Below are 16862 nucleotides of genomic sequence, written 5' to 3'. Positions count from 1 at the left end.
GGTGCAATCACAGCCGGTGCTACGTAGATCGCAGCGACAGACTCGACCGCCTGATAGACTTAACCTGTAAATATACTTGTAAGAAACTGTGCCCCATGGGGACTCTCTTTTAAAACAAAGGGGGGGATGAATGTGGTAAATTATGTATACCTGTCTGGACACACTCCTCTGCTGACTGCTCTCTGGATACGCCCCTCTGCTGACTGCTCCTGTGGCTCCTCCCACAGACCCCTGTATAAAGGTGATTGGAGGCACTGCTCCTCCCTCAGTCTCCAAGATGTTGTGGTCTCTTTTGCTGCTAATAAAAGCCTATTGTTCGCCTCCCGTCTCCAAGAGTTATTGATGGTGCATCACCTTGCCCATGACCTGCAGGCTAGTGGAGGGAAGGAACGCCTCACATTTCCTTTGATAGAGGCGCATCTCCACCCCACCACGCATAAACTAAAACACTACCCACTGAATTCACCCTCCTAAAGTTGATCCTGGTGACAAACTAGAGCAAAGAAAATTGATGGACTTTCAACATCTGCTCAAATACGTGAAGAGTTTAGCAGAGTACAATTTGACAGTGAATTAGCAACAAAGAACATGACAGCAACTACCAGGATTGTGGGGGGCTAACGGAATGTGAAAGGCAACTATTGAGCATTGGTTTGCATGCTGCTGCCCAATACAAACACCAAATCAAACAAGTATACAGTGAGTTTCTATGTAGCTGCAGACAGCTCAATCTAGTGACATTTCTTGATAATAAAGTATTAACCAGCCACTCTAATGGGACAACTGTAGAACCCAATTGAACAAACACAGTTTACACCAAGATTAACAGAAAACATTAGAAGAGGAAAAACTAATTTTGATTCAGAAATTTGGACTTTAAGTTTTACCAGACAACTGAGGCTCCACAGATTTTGTACTGTATCCTGGTGGAAAGAGATCAAATGCTCCTCGAAATCCTCCTTCACCTTCAACACATTTCTCATAGATCAACGCTGGGTCTAGACAGACAAACAGAAAAGGCAGACTTCCTTATAAAATGAAACTACATATTTAAATTCATCTTGACTTTCTGCTACAAAATAAAAATCAGACTGGTAAATCGTTTATGACTCATTTAAAATTCTTTTACTTTAAAAAATTTTTTTGGTTCTTTAATAAAAGCTAGGTTGAGGCTTCCCACTAGTATACACTGAAGTACAAAATTGCTATTTTACGAGACATTAAGAAAGACAGCTCTAATTATTTTTCCACTTACGGTTACAAAGTTTCTTTAGCGAGGTAATCGAAGACAGGGAGGAAATGCTTATCTTCCCATTGTGAGCTTGCTCCACTTCTAATGCTGGTTTGGCTTGTTTTAAGAACAACTTGTACAACTCTAACTGCAGGGGAGTGAGTCTGAAGGAAAGAAATGACTAATGTAATTTGACTGAAATGGAGAACATGGTGCAGAACAAAATACATATTAATCTTAATTTGATTTACCCTTATATTGTGGGTAAGGGTTGAGTATAGAAAAAGTGACTGTGATAGAAATATTTTTCTACATAAAAGTTATACACAAGTTTATTCAACTGGACAAGTGAAATTCAATTTAACTGTCCAGATTATGATAATAGAAGTTTGAAAACGTTTTTGATTTCTGCAAAGCAAAACCAGTAGGACTTAAGAGTGATGTCCAATCATTATCAACAATAGAAGATGCTTCTAGTTTAGCCTGCACAAGTCATACTGGTAGAGCTGAAAGTTCCAAATTAATTTGAACCTCCAACAAAAATGTTTCTTGAATAGAAATTATTAAACAGATTTCAGAGAAAGTGTACTGGAATGGTGTACAATGTTATATTTTATTAATACCAGCTGTTGTGCTCACATTCAGATTGTCTTTTACCAGTGAAGAATAAAGATTATATTATAAAACAAGACCCAATCTTGTTCAGCTTTCCACTTTCTCAAGAACAAGAAGGATGGGCAATCAACTGCCATATCATATAAACTTACAAACAATATGGCAAATTTGAGGAACCTGTTTACATTATTTAATCATTTATACCTAAATGGAGAGCACAAATTAAAAATATTTGCAGGTTACACAAAGATTCATTTCCTGGTTGACAGCAAAGAGGAAGCATCAGACTGTAGAAAGAAATAGATCGTCCAGTCAGTTAACTAGGGAAATGGCAACCAGAGTTAAAATCCAAATAAAATGTATAAGGTGATGCACTTAAGGTGTAAAAAGTAAATTAAAAAAGAGAGGCTACAGAATGCTGCTGAAGAGTGACCATAGAAAGTACATCTACAAATTCTTAAATGTAGAACAGATCAATACAATTTATAAAAAAAGTCTTCATTTATCAGCTGAGGCATAGGATGAGGGCTGTCTCCAACACATGTTAATATGGATAGTGAGCCTGCATTTATTGCCTATTTTTAATTTCCCTTGAACTGAGTGGCTTCATAATGCATTTGGAGTCACATACAGGCCAGCCCAGGAGAAGACATATTTCCCCTCCAGAACAGTATTAGTGAGTCAGATGTTTAAAACAATTTGCTTTATGGTCATTCCTACTGTTCTTCTAGCTGCTGTAGTGGGATTTGAACTTAGGTCTCTGGATCTTTAATCTAGTAATTTAAATGCTGTACCATCATTGTGCCTCTTGCTTGAGAAATGTATACATTTCTGCTCAGAACATTACAGGGAAGTACAGTATGATTGCACTCAGGAATGATGAAGCTAGGGAATAAAACAGAACTGCATAAAATGGAATTGTTTCCTTTGGGATTGAGGCAGAAAACTAATTGAGGTATATAGCCTAACTTTGTCATGATGAAATGGTGGAGCAGACTTGATGGGCCAAATTGCCTAATTCCTATATCTTATGGTATAAAAATAAGGGGCCTAGGTAGGGATCACTTATGAGAGGGCTTAAGACCATAAGTCACAGGAACAGAATTAGGCCATTTGGCCCATCGAATCTGCTCTGTCATTTCACATGGCTGATTAATTTTTCCTTTCAGCCCCAAATCTCTTGCCCTGCCCCAATATCTCTCCATGCCCTGACCAATCAAGAAGCTATCAACCTCTGCCTCAAACATACACACAGACATGGCCTCCACAGCTGCCTGTAGTAACGAATTCCGCAGATTCACTACCTTTTGGCTAAAGAAATTTTTCCTCATCTCCATTCTAAAAGGATGCCCCTTTGTTCTGAGTCATGTCCTCTGGTCTTAGACTCTCCCACCACAGGAAACATCCTCTCTATCAAGGATTATCACCATTCAATAGGCTTCAATGAGGTCACCCTCCATTCTTCTGAATTCCAGTGAAATCAGGCTCAGATCATAAAATGCTCTTCATACGACAAGCTGCTCAAACCTGGAATCATTTTTGTAAACCTCGTTTGAACCCTCTCCAGTTTCAGCACATCCTTTCTCAGGCAAGGAGCCCAAAACTGCTCACAATACTCCCAGTGAGGCCTCACCAGTGCTTTATAAAGTCTCAGCATCACATCCTTGCTTTTATATTCTAGTCCTCATAGATGTAAAATAATTGGCAGAGGGATTAAATGGAAGATGAAGGAAAGCGTTTTCATCCAGAGAACAGTTGGGATCTTGAAATCGGTAATTGGAAGACTCTTACAGGCAGAAATCCTTATCAAACTTAGACATTTAGTTGAAGAACTACAAATCTAATCAGGCTGTGAACACTTTTACCTGCAACAGACAATCTGTTCAATCTTCACTGGCAAGTATTTGGAGAGAATATCTGAGGTTCTTCGAATCAAACACCTAAAATGAAGATCAAGTCAAATGAGGCATCACACTGTATATTATGAAGATGTGAGTGAAAAACATGAAAAGCAAATTTAATTTATAAGTAAATGAATTCTCAAAATCAGTATTTCACCACAATCCTTATTTCTGCTCCTGTGGGCAGGTTATGCTTACAGTACTCAATATCAGAGGCCATTCATTTTAACCAACTAAAATGATTCTACCATGAAAGTTAAAACAGTAAGATAAAGAAAATTTCAAAGTACAAAGTGATGGAATAGCATACTATTACCCATAATCTGAAACTCAACTGAAAACTTTTTGCTTATACTTTTATTGACATTGTTATGGGAGTTGTCATGGACCTAATCTCATTGTTCTCATATCTATGCAATGTATTCTATCTTATACACACCCATCAATACCCCCTTGATTCATTCTTGCTATACACTTAGGGATTATTCACAATAGCCTGTAAATATATTTTTGGGATTTATAAGGAAACTGAAGCACACACAGGAAACCCAAGTAGTTACTGAAAAAAATCTGATTTTGTTCATTTACAGTCAAACTAAAGAACGCAGCAGCATGCACTGTATAAATTGCTCCATCGAAAACTATTAGGAACTAATACAGTTTTATAATACTGTCGTAGTACTGGTAGTGTTCTAATTGTTCTATATTTATTTAAATATACAATTTGTTACTCAGTTATAATTAGCTTGTCTTTTCAAACTTTTTAAAAACTATTTCCATGAAACTTTGGCTAATTTGGACATCCACTTAATTGGGCCAAAATATACTGGTCCCCATGTGTCCCAATTAACCAGAATCCACTGCATATACTTTTATTAGGAATTTAGTTTGAATTTTTTAAAAAACAGACTTAGGGAGAATGGTGTGGTTGGCATGGATCATTTGGGCTGAAGGGACATTTCTGAGCTGTATTACTCAATCATTATAAATACTAGTTGCTTTACCTATTCACAACGCTGATCAATTCTTTCAGCTTCTCCTCACCGCACAATCTTTCATTTTCACTCGCATCCGCATCACGACCCTTCAAGATGGGCAATTCAAACCGCTTTTTAAATTCTTGTACAGTCCCTTGAAGATTTGAACAAGTATTAATCTTTATGCAAACTACGATGCAAAGGCCACATGCTGAATATTTAGTACTAGATTATCCTTGGAACTTTTAAGTCTCATCACGTTGAGGACAAGGAAATAAATTTTACAAGCAGTACCATAACCAATTTCCAGCTTCTAGTTATAGGAAGAATTTTACATAAATACTAAACTGCAAAAGTCCAATTTTGATTAAATAGGCCTTTGCATATTATAATTAAAAACAAACTTACCCAGTATTCCTGCATTAACAAAATGAACAAGGCTGAAATATTCTAGCAAGTCATTCTGGATTGGTGTTCCTGAGATCAACACACGACGCTTGGCATTCAGATTGTTCAATGCCTGATATGTCTGATTGTCTGAATTCTTTAGCCTATGCCCCTATGATGGAAATGAAGAACAGCGGAGTATATTAGAAAAGACCTCACTTCACAAAATGATATCTTTGATTTTGGAAACTTACAGAAATATTAAAATTAATTCAAATTGAAGATGAAAAATTTCTTTCAACTGGTACACTGTATACATTCTAAAGCAGCTATTAAATTAATTTTACAAAGGACAGAGATAATCCATAGAGCAGATATAGACAATTAAAAAAATATATCCCTTGTAGGCCCTTAGAACTTCTAAAATTTTAACAAATACATTACCCTGGTGTATTACATATACATGCATCACATCTTAATACTCGCAGAAATTATTCACAGCTAGTTATTCATAAGACTTAAATGAAACATAGCTTCTGTTCACAATACAAAAGCATATGCCATAAGTGACCATCAGCGGTCAAAGAATGTGGAATTGACTTCAAATCAAGCAATGCAGACCATAACTCTGAAATCTTGAAAGGAACAATATAATGGGGAGAAACAATAAGCATTAAATAAACTCATTCAAGATGGATTTGTTTTATAAGCATCAAATAGCTTTACTCAATCTATAATTATCCTGTGATCCTGTTTAACAAGGATATCTGGAATGGGAAATATATGCTGAGAGATTTAATTAAAACAAAATATGAAGCGGATGCAAGCTGGTCACAGAATAGTTAAAGTTCAAAAAAAGTTTAAAGTAAGATTTATTATCAGAGTACATACATGTAACCTCAGTGTTGTATGGGATTTTTTTTCTGTAGGCACACTTAGCAAATCAGTAACTGTAAACAGGATCAATGGACAACAAACTGGCAAACGTAGATATACATAAATGGCAAATAAATAATGAGCATGAAATAACAATCTAACAGTCCATAAATGTGTGTAGTTATCACCTTTTGTTCAAGAGCCTGATGGTTGAGGGGTAGTAACTGTTATTGAACCTTGTGGTGTGAATTCTGAGGCACTTGTAACTTCTAACTGATGGCAGCAGCATGGCCTGGGTGGTGAGGATCTTTGATAATGGATGCTGCTTTTCTAGGGCAGCATTTCATGTCCATAATGGTTGGCAGGATTTTACCCTTGATATACTCTGCTGAGTCCACTATCTTTTGTAGGGTTTTCCACTCAAAGGCATAGGTGTTCCCATACCAGGCCATAGTGCAGCCAGTCAGCACATTTTCCACCATACATCTATAGAAGTTTGCCAAGGTTTTTAATGACATGCTGAATCGCCGCAGACTTTTGAGGAAGTAGAGGCACTGTTGTGCTTTCTCTGCAATTATATTTAGATGATGTGTCCAGGACAGGTCCTCTGAGATAGTGACACACAGGAATTTCAAGCTACTAACACTCTCCACCTCTGAATCTCCAATGATTACTGGCTCGTGGACCTCTAGTTTCCCTCTTCTGAAGTCTACAATCAATGCCTTGGTCTTAATGACATTATCTTATTGACATTGAGCAAGAGGTTGTTATTACATCACTCTGCCAAATTTTCAATCTCCCTCCAGTATGTTAATTCATCACCACCTTTGATACAGCCCACAACAGTGGTGTCATCAGCAAACTTTTATATGGCGTTGAATATTGTTGAAGTGCATGGACACTTCACTAAGTAACAAGACAGTTTACCTCATCACAGATGACTAAACCAATAGGACCTCTGCAAAGCACATCAGCATGTAATCGGAACGTCTCATAAGAAATTATTAGGATTGGCGTTTGAATCCGCAACCCTTGTTGGCTCATAAACATGGCTGTATAGGGTGGAAGAAGATTAAGAAATAAATCTCAGAACAAGTTCCAAAATAAAGCAGTAAGTTACAAAGATGGGCTGTTAACTGTGGTTTATGACTACATTTTCTCCAGCATATTATGCTTTATAATTTCTGTCAGCCATAAACTAAAGCACACCCTGATCAGTGCACACTGTACTCAATCCCACACCAAGTATGAATACCTGCACCTTGCCCTTGATTCTCCAGCACCACAAGTTTTACATTTTTTGCTGGTATGTCTAAACTCATTGGCTTCACTCCTCACTGCTTATGCAAGCTTCTCCTGCCTGGAAGTCTCACTCTGAGCACTCTCTTCTGTCCATTAAATAACAGCCAAACAAGATTTTCCTGCACTCTTCAGAAAGACTGATAGGATCAGAGGGAAGCCAGGAGCTTTGTTTCACATGCTATATATAAAGTCATGACCAATAATATATTGTTCCAGTGAAGTTCAGCTGAGATTTCTTGCAATTTCTCAGAGTAGAGATTGATGGCTGCACATAAAAAAAGTCTGCTCAAGGCAAGGCTCTGAACAGACCAAGCACATTATACTTGTAATAAAGGAGGGATTTCAAAGGAGAACTTAACATCTAAACCTGTAATCTTACAGTTCTTTCAAGGCCGCAATTAAGTCAGTAGGCACCAAATAGAAATCCAGCTTATCCAGTTCACTTCAACTTTAGCCAAAAAATCCACTCGAATGTTACAAGGTAGAATTTTCATCATCTGAATTTTTTGGCAATTTGACATCAATTTTCCAAAGTACATTTTCTCACTGCAGCTTTGCAAAAAAAAACATTGATCGGCTTGCTGAAGCCGCATGCTTCAACTGAAAAAAAGAGTAAACTCTTTGTACCAAATTTAAATGATAACTGAGATTATATGTTCAAACAATGGGGAGGTGTTTATAAATATAAACCTTATATACACAACAAACCAAGCAAATGAAAATCTTACAAAGCAGTTTTAATTTACTTACCCAGTTTCTTGTCTATCTCTGCTTTAGTTCCTCCATCAATAGCCAGGGACTGTAATTTCCCTGCCAGCCACTTCTCCACCTCATTATACCAGTTTTTTACTAAACTGGATGGAGTCACAACAATAACTTTTCCGATCTCTGGCTTGGCTTCAGGGCTTTGTCGCAAGAGTGTCCACATTAGTGAAATACACTGCAAAGTCTTGCCCAGTCCCATCTCATCCGCCATAATACAGCCATAGCCATCCACAATTCGTCGACCCGTCACACAGTCCCACATGAACTTCACACCCTAAAAGACAAAAGAACTACCTTCAAAGGAGATGAAAACAGAAAATTACATAGATAACGTGGGAGGATACAATAGCTTATATTCATGGTTTTAAACATACCTTAATTGTGTCTAACCGGAAACACTAATGGGAAGTTACATCCTTCCTGCTTATGGAGTGAAAATATATAGTGTCATTCCCACTACGTTTGGTACATCCACTAGTACCAGACCACAAACTGCATCAACATGAATTTACAAGAAGTTTCTCCATAGACTTTGTTTTAAATTATGCAGTAATTATTCACAAACACCTCTGCTTCAAGATACTAAATAAATTTGGTTTGTCCCTCCCCCAATCCTTAACAATTTTTAATCAATGCACTCTCGAAAGCATCTAATCTCAATACAACTGCTCTTCCTATGACTACAAGAAACTGCAGAGTGGCAACACAGTTCAACACATCATGGAAACTAGCCTCCCCTCTATGGACTCCGTATATACTTTTCATTGCCTCAGTAAAAAACAGCCAGCATAATCCAAGACCACTCCAGACATTCTCTCTTCTCCCCTCTCCCAACAGGCAGAGGATACAAAAGCCTGAAAGCATGCACCACCAGACTGAAGACCAGTTTCTACCTCATTGTTATAAGACTCTGAATGGTTCCCTCATATGCTAAGATAGACTCTTGACCTCCCAGTCTAGCTCATTATGATCTTCCATCTTGTCCACCTGCACTACTTTCTCCGTAGCCATTACAATTTATTCTGCATTCTATTCTGCCTTGTACTACCTCAATTGAATGAATTGATCTGGTTGAATGGTATGCAAGAAAACCTTTTCACTCTACCTCAGTACAGGTTACAATAATAAATCAATGCCAATTTAAATTGCTGAGTTTTCTTTTTAAAACTAGAATGATTCCCCTCATTTTTCTCCATCTATGGTCTCACTGATCTTTTGAAGCCAAATAGACACAAGGGGCACATTGTTTCTGGTAACATGTTCCATGTCACATCCAGATTTTCAGGAAATCGAGATCAATCTACATCAGGTCCTTCAATTATTCTTCTCTCTGGCAAGCAGGAAACTACCATTCTGCACCTGTATATGGTGGCATACCCAAGATCAGGAACTCTGTTTGGAGAAGCTCTAGGTTATACTAGATTTAAACCAAATGCCAACCTGAAATGCGCCATCACAACTTTATCTTTCTCCATTCACATTCCACCACCATTTCTGCACTGTTAATGGAAAGGGGTGAGCAGGGAGCCTCTTAAATTAGTTCTGTCTGTTTTGCCTGATTTGAGGGCTTGCCTAAATTTTTTTTTTTAAGTAATGCAATAGTTACATTGGAATGTCACAGCAAAAACAAAATCACATAGCTTTCTCGGCAATAAATTACATTAAAAGCTTAACAAAGAGCACACTACTAAACCCACTTCTCTTTGATGAGGTCTTAGGACAGAAGACAGGATCGGATCTACCACCACATGTACTGGAAGTTTATCTCTAAAGGAAGAAGAACATTCAAAATCAGAAATACGTATGCATATGAAGCTGAGTTATTTTGGTATGAATATGCCAGTCATTCCCTGACATTTATTACAAATTTACCCAATATTGAGTTATATATAGTGCACTGTCGATTTAGTTTTTTTGGGATTTAAAAAAAATATTATTTCCTAATTACCAGCATATTTCCAAAATCCCTGAAAAGAGTTTTGAAATACTTCTCCAGTTGTATGATCTGGATTCATCTTTTATTTAGATTCCTCTTTTTACATTATTTAAAAAAACGTAATTCTTTAAAATTAGCTCATTTACATAATCCATTCTGGATGAACTGTAATTTTCCTGTTCTCACTTTTGGCACTCTAAAAGTCATTTTTAATGAATATTCAATCATTTAGTTTCAAACAGAAGGAATTATATATACTTCTTGCACAGCAGACAAGTGAAAATTTCAATATTGTTACTGAGTTAATGAACTAACTGAAATTTTAAAAAATCTCTAGGCCTAAAATCAAAATGAAAGCCATCTTTGACGCAATTTCCACCAATTTTATCAGCAACAAAACAATGTTTTGTTTAGATTTATCTTTTTACATTATTTTAACAAAACAATGTTTTCTTGTGCGCAAAGTTTTGCATTAGGAATCTATCAGGTGTTACAAAAACTAAAAATTGTATGTACTTCCCAGATTTATGTTGCCACTCCTAAACTCACAAATTCAGACTCAGATTCAGTTTATTGTCATTTAGAAACCACAAATGCAATGCAGTTAAAAAATGAGACAACGTTCCTCCAGAATGATATCACAAAAGCATATGACAAAACAGACTACACTAGAAAATCCACATAACGTTTGGCAATCCCCAATCCAAAGTCCGGAGAGGCAGCTGCGTATTAATATTGATATAAAATTAACAGGTGAATGATTAGTTTATGTTGTACTGCAGATCATGGTCTTTCTTGGGGGTTTTGCTGTTTCTTACTAGGTGGGTGGAGGGTGCTGATGCTTTTTGCTGAAGTGAGTGGAGGTGGGAAGGGTCATTGCTAGGTGGGTGGAGGGTGCTGATGCTTTTTCCTGAAGTGGAGGTGGGGAGGGTCATTGCTAGGTGGGTGGAGGGTGCTGATGCTTTTTGCTGAAGTGAGTGGAGGTGGGAAGGGTCATTGCTAGGTGGGTGGAGGGTGCTGATGCTTTTTGCTGAAGTGAGTGGAGGTGGGAAGGGTCATTGCTAGGTGGGTGGAGGGTGCTGATGCTTTTTGCTGAAGTGAGTGGAGGTGGGAAGGGTCATTGCTAGGTGGGCACAGGGTGCAGATGCTTTTTCCTGAAGTGGAGGTGGGAAGGGTCATTGCTAGGTGGGCGGAGGGTGCAGATGCTTTTTGCTGAAGTGGAGGTGGGAAGGGTCATTGCTAGGTGGGTGGAGGGTGCTGACGCTTTTTGCTGAAGTGAGTGGAGGTGGGAAGGGTCATTGCTAGGTGGGTGGAGGGTGCAGATGCTTTTTGCTGAAGTGAGTGGAGGTGGGAAGGGTCATTGCTAGGTGGGTGGAGGGTGCAGATGCTTTTTGCTGAAGTGAGTGGAGGTGGGAAGGGTCATTGCTAGGTGGGTGGAGGGTGCAGATGCTTTTTGCTGAAGTGAGTGGAGGTGGGAAGGGTCATTGCTAGGTGGGCACAGGGTGCTGATGCTTTTTGCTGAAGTGAGTGGAGGTGGGAAGGGTCATTGCTAGGTGGGTGGAGGGTGCAGATGCTTTTTGCTGAAGTGAGTGGAGGTGGGAAGGGTCATTGCTAGGTGGGTGGAGGGTGCAGATGCTTTTTGCTGAAGTGAGTGGAGGTGGGAAGGGTCATTGCTAGGTGGGCACAGGGTGCAGATGCTTTTTGCTGAAGTGAGTGGAGGTGGGGAGGGTCATTGCTAGGTGGGTGGAGGGTGCTGATGCTTTTTGCTGAAGTGAGTGGAGGTGGGAAGGGTCATTGCTAGGTGGGTGGAGGGTGCTGACGCTTTTTGCTGAAGTGAGTGGAGGTGGGAAGGGTCATTGCTAGGTGGGTGGAGGGTGCAGATGCTTTTTGCTGAAGTGAGTGGAGGTGGGAAGGGTCATTGCTAGGTGGGTGGAGGGTGCAGATGCTTTTTGCTGAAGTGAGTGGAGGTGGGAAGGGTCATTGCTAGGTGGGTGGAGGGTGCAGATGCTTTTTGCTGAAGTGAGTGGAGGTGGGAAGGGTCATTGCTAGGTGGGCACAGGGTGCTGATGCTTTTTGCTGAAGTGAGTGGAGGTGGGAAGGGTCATTGCTAGGTGGGTGGAGGGTGCAGATGCTTTTTGCTGAAGTGAGTGGAGGTGGGAAGGGTCATTGCTAGGTGGGTGGAGGGTGCAGATGCTTTTTGCTGAAGTGAGTGGAGGTGGGAAGGGTCATTGCTAGGTGGGCACAGGGTGCAGATGCTTTTTGCTGAAGTGAGTGGAGGTGGGGAGGGTCATTGCTAGGTGGGTGGAGGGTGCTGATGCTTTTTGCTGAAGTGGAGGTGGGAAGGGTCATTGCTAGGTGGGCACAGGGTGCAGATGCTTTTTGCTGAAGTGGAGGTGGGGAGGGTCATTGCTAGGTGGGTGGAGGGTGCTGATGCTTTTTGCTGAAGTGGATGTGGGAAGGGTCATTGCTAGGTGGGTGGAGGGTGCTGATGCTTTTTGCTGAAGTGAGTGGAGGTGGGAAGGGTCATTGCTAGGTGGGCACAGGGTGCAGATGCTTTTTGCTGAAGTGGAGGTGGGAAGGGTCATTGCTAGGTGGGTGGAGGGTGCTGATGCTTTTTGCTGAAGTGAGTGGAGGTGGGGAGGGTCATTGCTAGGTGGGTGGAGGGTGCTGATGCTTTTTGCTGAAGTGAGTGGAGGTGGGAAGGGTCATTGCTAGGTGGGTGGAGGGTGCTGATGCTTTTTGCTGAAGTGAGTGGAGGTGGGAAGGGTCATTGCTAGGTGGGTGGAGGGTGCTGATGCTTTTTGCTGAAGTGGAGGTGGGGAGGGTCATTGCTAGGTGGGTGGAGGGTGCTGATGCTTTTTGCTGAAGTGAGTGGAGGTGGGGAGGGTCATTGCTAGGTGGGTGGAGGGTGCTGATGCTTTTTGCTGAAGTGAGTGGAGGTGGGGAGGGTCATTGCTAGGTGGGTGGAGGGTGCTGATGCTTTTTGCTGAAGTGAGTGGAGGTGGGGAGGGTCATTGCTAGGTGGGTGGAGGGTGCTGATGCTTTTTGCTGAAGTGAGTGGAGGTGGGAAGGGTCATTGCTAGGTGGGCGGTGGGTGCTGATGCTTTTTGCTGAAGTGGAGGTGGGAAGGGTCATTGCTAGGTGGGTGGAGGGTGCTGACGCTTTTTGCTGAAGTGAGTGGAGGTGGGAAGGGTCATTGCTAGGTGGGCACAGGGTGCAGATGCTTTTTGCTGAAGTGGAGGTGGGGAGGGTCATTGCTAGGTGGGAGGAGGGTGCTGATGCTTTTTGCTGAAGTGGATGTGGGAAGGGTCATTGCTAGGTGGGTGGAGGGTGCTGACGTTTTTTGCTGAAGTGAGTGGAGGTGGGAAGGGTCATTGCTAGGTGGGCACAGGGTGCAGATGCTTTTTGCTGAAGTGGAGGTGGGAAGGGTCATTGCTAGGTGGGCGGAGGGTGCTGATGCTTTTTGCTGAAGTGGAGGTGGGAAGGGTCATTGCTAGGTGGGTGGAGGGTGCTGACGCTTTTTGCTGAAGTGAGTGGAGGTGGGAAGGGTCATTGCTAGGTGGGCACAGGGTGCTGATGCTTTTTGCTGAAGTGAGTGGAGGTGGGAAGGGTCATTGCTAGGTGGGTGGAGGGTGCTGATGCTTTTTGCTGAAGTGAGTGGAGGTGGGAAGGGTCATTGCTAGGTGGGTGGAGGGTGCTGATGCTTTTTGCTGAAGTGGAGGTGGGGAGGGTCATTGCTAGGTGGGTGGAGGGTGCTGATGCTTTTTGCTGAAGTGGAGCTGGGAAGGGTCATTGCTAGGTGGGTGGAGGGTGCTGATGCTTTTTGCTGAAGTGAGTGGAGGTGGGAAGGGTCATTGCTAGGTGGGTGGAGGGTGCTGATGCTTTTTGCTGAAGTGGAGGTGGGGAGGGTCATTGCTAGGTGGGTGGAGGGTGCTGATGCTTTTTGCTGAAGTGGAGCTGGGAAGGGTCATTGCTAGGTGGGTGGAGGGTGCTGATGCTTTTTGCTGAAGTGAGTGGAGGTGGGAAGGGTCATTGCTAGGTGGGTGGAGGGTGCTGATGCTTTTTGCTGAAGTGAGTGGAGGTGGGAAGGGTCATTGCTAGGTGGGTGGAGGGTGCTGATGCTTTTTGCTGAAGTGAGTGGAGGTGGGAAGGGTCATTGCTAGGTGGGCACAGGGTGCTGATGCTTTTTGCTGAAGTGGAGGTGGGGAGGGTCATTGCTAGGTGGGTGGAGGGTGCTGATGCTTTTTGCTGAAGTGAGTGGAGGTGGGGAGGGTCAATGCTAGGTGGGTGGAGGGTGCTGATGCTTTTTGCTGAAGTGAGTGGAGGTGGGAAGGGTCATTGCTAGGTGGGTGGAGGGTGCTGATGCTTTTTGCTGAAGTGAGTGGAGGTGGGGAGGGTCATTGCTAGGTGGGTGGAGGGTGCTGATGCTTTTTGCTGAATTGAGTGGAGGTGGGAAGGGTCATTGCTAGGTGGGCGGAGGGTGCTGATGCTTTTTGCTGAAGTGAGTGGAGGTGGGGAGGGTCATTGCTAGGTGGGTGGAGGGTGCTGACGCTTTTTGCTGAAGTGAGTGGAGGTGGGAAGGGTCATTGCTAGGTGGGTGGAGGGTGCTGATGCTTTTTGCTGAAGTGAGTGGAGGTGGGAAGGGTCATTGCTAGGTGGGCACAGGGTGCTGATGCTTTTTGCTGAAGTGCAGGTGGGAAGGGTCATTGCTAGGTGGGTGGAGGGTGCTGATGCTTTTTGCTGAAGTGAGTGGAGGTGGGGAGGGTCATTGCTAGGTGGGTGGAGGGTGCTGATGCTTTTTGCTGAAGTGAGTGGAGGTGGGAAGGGTCAATGCTAGGTGGGCGGAGGGTGCTGATGCTTTTTGCTGAAGTGGATGTGGGAAGGGTCATTGCTAGGTGGGCGGAGGGTGCTGATGCTTTTTGCTGAAGTGAGTGGAGGTGGGAAGGGTCATTGCTAGGTGGGCACAGGGTGCTGATGCTTTTTGCTGAAGTGGAGGTGGGGATGGTCATTGCTAGGTGGGTGGAGGGTGCTGATGCTTTTTGCTGAAGTGAGTGGAGGTGGGAAGGGTCATTGCTAGGTGGGCACAGGGTGCTGATGCTTTTTGCTGAAGTGGAGGTGGGGAGGGTCATTGCTAGGTGGGTGGAGGGTGCTGATGCTTTTTGCTGAAGTGAGTGGAGGTGGGAAGGGTCAATGCTAGGTGGGTGGAGGGTGCTGATGCTTTTTGCTGAAGTGAGTGGAGGTGGGAAGGGTCATTGCTAGGTGGGTGGAGGGTGCTGATGCTTTTTGCTGAAGTGAGTGGAGGTGGGGAGGGTCATTGCTAGGTGGGTGGAGGGTGCTGATGCTTTTTGCTGAATTGAGTGGAGGTGGGAAGGGTCATTGCTAGGTGGGTGGAGGGTGCTGACGCTTTTTGCTGAAGTGGAGGTGGGAAGGGTCAATGCTAGGTGGGCGGAGGGTGCTGATGCTTTTTGCTGAAGTGCAGGTGGGAAGGGTCATTGCAAGGTGGGTGGAGGGTGCTGATGCTTTTTGCTGAAGTGAGTGGAGGTGGTGAGGGTCATTGCTAGGTGGGTGGAGGGTGCTGATGCTTTTTGCTGAAGTGAGTGGAGGTGGGGAGGGTCATTGCTAGGTGGGCGGAGGGTGCTGATGCTTTTTGCTGAAGTGGATGTGGGAAGGGTCATTGCTAGGTGGGCGGAGGGTGCTGATGCTTTTTGCTGAAGTGAGTGGAGGTGGGAAGGGTCATTGCTAGGTGGGTGGAGGGTGCTGATGCTTTTTGCTGAAGTGAGTGGAGGAGGGAAGGGTCATTGCTAGGTGGGCACAGGGTGCTGATGCTTTTTGCTGAAGTGAGTGGAGGTGGGAAGGGTCATTGCTAGGTGGGTGGAGGGTGCTGATGCTTTTTGCTGAAGTGAGTGGAGGTGGGAAGGGTCATTGCTAGGTGGGTGGAGGGTGCTGACGCTTTTTGTTGAAGTGAGTGGACGTGGGAAGGGTCATTGCTAGGTGGGTGGAGGGTGCTGATGCTTTTTGTTGAAGTGAGTGGAGGTGGGAAGGGTCATTGCTAGGTGGGTGGAGGGTGCTGATGCTTTTTGTTGAAGTGAGTGGAGGTGGGAAGGGTCATTGCTAGGTGGGTGGAGGGTGCTGATGCTTTTTGCTGAAGTGGAGGTGGGGAGGGTCATTGCTAGGTGGGTGGAGGGTGCTGATGCTTTTTGCTGAAGTGAGTGGAGGTGGGAAGGGTCATTGCTAGGTGGGTGGAGGGTGCTGATGCATTTTGCTGAAGTGAGTGGAGGTGGGAAGGGTCATTGCTAGGTGGGTGGAGGGTGCTGATGCTTTTTGCTGAAGTGAGTGGAGGTGGGAAGGGTCATTGCTAGGTGGGTGGAGGATGCTGATGCTTTTTGCTGAAGTGAGTGGAGGTGGGGAGGGTCATTGCTAGGTGGGTGGAGGGTGCTGATGCTTTTTGCTGAAGTGGAGGTGGGGAGGGTCATTGCTAGGTGGGTGGAGGGTGCTGATGCTTTTTGCTGAAGTGAGTGGAGGTGGGAAGGGTCATTGCTAGGTGGGTGGAGGGTGCTGATGCTTTTTGCTGAAGTGGAGGTGGGGAGGGTCATTGCTAGGTGGGTGGAGTGTGCTGATGCTTTTTGCTGAAGTGCAGGTGGGAAGGGTCATTGCTAGGTGGGTGGAGGGTGCTGATGCTTTTTGCTGAAGTGAGTGGAGGTGGTGAGGGTCATTGCTAGGTGGGTGGAGGGTGCTGATGCTTTTTGCTGAAGTGAGTGGAGGTGGGGAGGGTCATTGCTAGGTGGGTGGAGGGTGCTGATGCTTTTTGCTGAAGTGAGTGGAGGTGGGAAGGGTCATTGCTAGGTGGGTGGAGGGTGCTGATGCTTTTTGCT

The 16862-nt window shown here is 43.6% G+C and overlaps 1 protein-coding gene across 2 annotated transcripts in view; it reads right to left on the bottom strand.

The window, feature by feature from the left end:
• Positions 1 to 16862, bottom strand: part of rad54l (RAD54 like) — a 57008-nt gene that overhangs the window by 17117 nt on the left and 23029 nt on the right. For both annotated transcript variants that reach the window (XM_073062840.1, XM_073062841.1), the window contains exons 7-14: positions 9752 to 9821; positions 8040 to 8328; positions 6915 to 7039; positions 5133 to 5283; positions 4752 to 4878; positions 3712 to 3786; positions 1256 to 1395; positions 888 to 998 (exon numbers count right to left, since the gene is read on the bottom strand). In XM_073062840.1, the coding sequence (XP_072918941.1) occupies positions 888 to 998; positions 1256 to 1395; positions 3712 to 3786; positions 4752 to 4878; positions 5133 to 5283; positions 6915 to 7039; positions 8040 to 8328; positions 9752 to 9821 (1088 nt within the window). The remainder of the gene's footprint in view (positions 1 to 887; positions 999 to 1255; positions 1396 to 3711; positions 3787 to 4751; positions 4879 to 5132; positions 5284 to 6914; positions 7040 to 8039; positions 8329 to 9751; positions 9822 to 16862) is intronic.

This window comes from Hemitrygon akajei, chromosome 12, assembly GCF_048418815.1.
Source record: "Hemitrygon akajei chromosome 12, sHemAka1.3, whole genome shotgun sequence".
Lineage (NCBI taxonomy): Eukaryota > Metazoa > Chordata > Chondrichthyes > Myliobatiformes > Dasyatidae > Hemitrygon > Hemitrygon akajei.
Note: the sequence above shows the minus strand (reverse complement) of the source record. Positions and strands in the feature narration are given on the sequence as shown.